At 52.2% G+C, this 2,907-nt stretch overlaps 1 protein-coding gene across 1 annotated transcript in view; it reads right to left on the reverse strand.

Moving 5' to 3' along the window:
- The window catches only part of LRFN5 (leucine rich repeat and fibronectin type III domain containing 5), a 3,245-nt gene extending 770 nt beyond the window's left edge, over window positions 1-2,475 (reverse strand). The window contains exons 1-2 of the mRNA XM_010712192.3: window positions 1,046-2,475; window positions 5-431 (exon numbers count right to left, since the gene is read on the reverse strand). Coding sequence (XP_010710494.1) covers window positions 5-431; window positions 1,046-2,433 — 1,815 coding nt within the window. The 5' untranslated portion in view covers window positions 2,434-2,475. The remainder of the gene's footprint in view (window positions 1-4; window positions 432-1,045) is intronic.
- Window positions 2,476-2,907: the final 432 nt, after the last annotated feature.

A 2,907-nucleotide genomic window follows, 5' to 3' on the forward strand; every position in this document is an offset into this window, starting at 1 on the left:
CGGCCCGGCAGCACTGGGCGGCCTCCTCGTGCCCCACCGCCTGCTTGGAGGCAGACTGGGACAGCGCCCCGCCGCAGCCCTGCACCCGGGCCCCGTGCGGCTGTGAGTAAACGTTGCTGACCTTGGTGGCCTTGTGCTGCCCGTTGTTGTTGCACACCTTGTACCGGATCATGAGGATGATGATGAACACGAGCACCGAGGCCACGATGATCCCGCCGATGATGATAATCATGGTCCCGCCCAGGAACTGGGACTGCATGAAGTGGCAGCGCACGTAGTCCTGCTCGGTGGTGAACTGCGTGCAGCCCACCACCCTGGTGGCGGTCAGCGAGGTGATCCCATCGTCGTAGATGGCCAAGACGCACAGGTCGTACATGGTCCCAGCAGCCAGGTTGTTCACCAGGAAGGTTTTGCTCGTGGGAGGTATCATCCTGGGGGCGAGGACATCGGCGTTAACAACCCCGTGTTGCCGCAGCCCCCTCCCAGCCCTCCTGCTGGAGCCCTCCCCTGGCAGCGCAGCCCTGCCCTGGCAGCAGGAGGCACCACGCTGCCCCCACAGCTTGTCTGGGCAGAGCTCTTCCCGAGAGCAACCGTAGAAGAAATTAAGAAAACAACAGTTCTGAAAGGTGTGACAGTTACAGCCCAGACTCAGAACAAAGCCACCCAATGCACAGTCCATGCTCACTCCTCCCAAGCATCACCGCCACGCCAGCAGGGTGTGCTTGCAGAAACGTGCTCGCAGGCAGCACTGTCCCCGTGCTTTCATTAAACCGAGCGCGTTAAGATCCACTTAGCTCATCTAACTTCACAGTCCTTCTGCTAATCAGATTACTAAAGAGGATCAGAGGTCTGTTTTGGATTCTCTAGAAATAACCCAACCCACAGCCATTTCCCAATCTGCGTTACCCCCTCCACCAGCCAAGAGCCGTGCTGTGGCCAGGTGGTGCAGGCTGACAGCCCTCCAAGGAGTGGGCAGCAAAAAGCTTGCACCAGCAACCAGTGTGGAGCAACAGGGAGGGACTGGGCTGGGCTGGCTGTGCCATACCTGTACACCAGAGAGTCATCATAAGTGCCATTGTACTGGATCTGGAACATGCGTATTCCAGGTATGTTTCTTTGAAAATTGAATTTCAGCAGAGCAGTAGATGACGTCGCTTCAGCAACAACCACCTTCTTGTCTTGGCTGACTTTTGTATCCCCATTGCTGCTGCTTGCATTGGAGCCCGACTTGGTGGACGTTGAGATATCCGAGGAGCCAGGGTCAGGCTCGTGGATGTGGTTAGTGCTGTTCAGCAAGTGAGGGAGTTTGATTATGTGCAGGTCCACCGTCTGCGTGGCTTCCCCTGCTGGGTTGGAAGCGATGCAGGTGAAAGAGCCCGTGTCCTTCACCGTTGTGATGAGGATGTCGAGTGTACCATTGTCATACACCACAGACCTTGTTGCGTTAGAAATAAGTTTGCCCTCAGGTGAAATCCAATGAATTGCTGGTTCTGGATCCCCCCGGGCCTTGCACCTCAGCGCTGCCCTTTGGCCCTCCAGCACCCTCAGCTCGTGGGTGTGCCTGGTAATGAGAGGAGGTTCGCACAGGAACTCCTCCTCGGGGATTGACCAGAAGTACCGGCCCGACAGCAGCTGGGGAGAGGCACACGTCTCCAGGTCGTCTTCTCTGGAGAGACGCCTCAGCCACAAGAGCTCACAGTTGCAATGCAAAGGGTTTCCACCAAAGCTTAACGCAAAAGTAGAAGGGCTGATAATTCCTGAGGTTGCCAGTACCTGAGCTCGCTGAAAGAGAGGATCAGGTGGTAGCTTCTGCAGTTTGTTAGACGTGACGTCTAACCTGGTCATCTTGTGGAGGTGGGAGAACGTCCCCTTAGGAATATGATCAATCATATTGTGGTCCAGACTGAGGGTGTGCAAGCTAACCATCTTTTCCACAGCATCCCAGGGGATGGTTTCCAGGTTGTTGTAAGACAAATCCAATTCCTCAAGAGCTAAAACATCATCGAAAGCTGTGGAAGAAATGAGAGTCAGCTGGTTGTTGTTAAGTATCAAGTGATGAAGATTGGAGAGCCCACTGAACATGTCATTGGTGATCTTAGTCAATCGGTTGCTGTTCAAATGCAAAGCCCGCAAATTGCGCAGGTCAGCAAACGCGTGAGGTGTGATAAAACTGATTGTATTCCTGGACAGCGTCAGGTCCACGAGGCTGGTCATATTGGCAAAGTCTTTCCTCTTGATATTTGTAACAAAGTTGTCTGCCAGCCGTAATTCCACGGTCCTCCTGTCAATGTTTGGTGGAACAAATAAGAGCCCTTTCTTGGCACAAAGGGTCGCAAGGTTTGGAGACAAAATCTGACAAACGCAGCGCTTTGGGCAGATCTGAGCTCTCACTGCTATGCCAATGAACAGCAGAAACAAAAGCAGTTTTTCCATTGTAGATCAGGTTCACGAGCCTGTAAGGAAGAATAAATGTCTGTTAATGCCCGCAAGATTAGCAAGCATATCGTAACAGAAATCATAACAGAAGCAGAGGAAAACTGTCTATGATTAAATCACGAAACAGGTTCACAGAGCAGAATTTCTCTCTCATCTCATTACCAGATGTCTTGTAACTGTCCATATCCTGACAAGAAGGACAACTGAGATTTTTGTATGTATGCATACACACACACATATATGCACATATACACATCATGTGCAAATAACAGCGCGGTTTGGAAGCATCTGGTGGCTCTGTGCATTGCAGCAGCGGTGCCTCCCATCCAGCACCTCCATCCCCACCACCGAGTTTTAAACCGACCCTTTGGCCTCATGATCTGGAGTTACTTTATGATTATGCCATTTACATACTGGAAAAAGGGATGTTTCATGTACGCTTTACTTGCTGAGTTGAAACCCTCAGTGACC

Source organism: Meleagris gallopavo, chromosome 5 (genome assembly GCF_000146605.3).
Source record: "Meleagris gallopavo isolate NT-WF06-2002-E0010 breed Aviagen turkey brand Nicholas breeding stock chromosome 5, Turkey_5.1, whole genome shotgun sequence".
NCBI classification, from domain to species: Eukaryota; Metazoa; Chordata; class Aves; order Galliformes; family Phasianidae; genus Meleagris; species Meleagris gallopavo.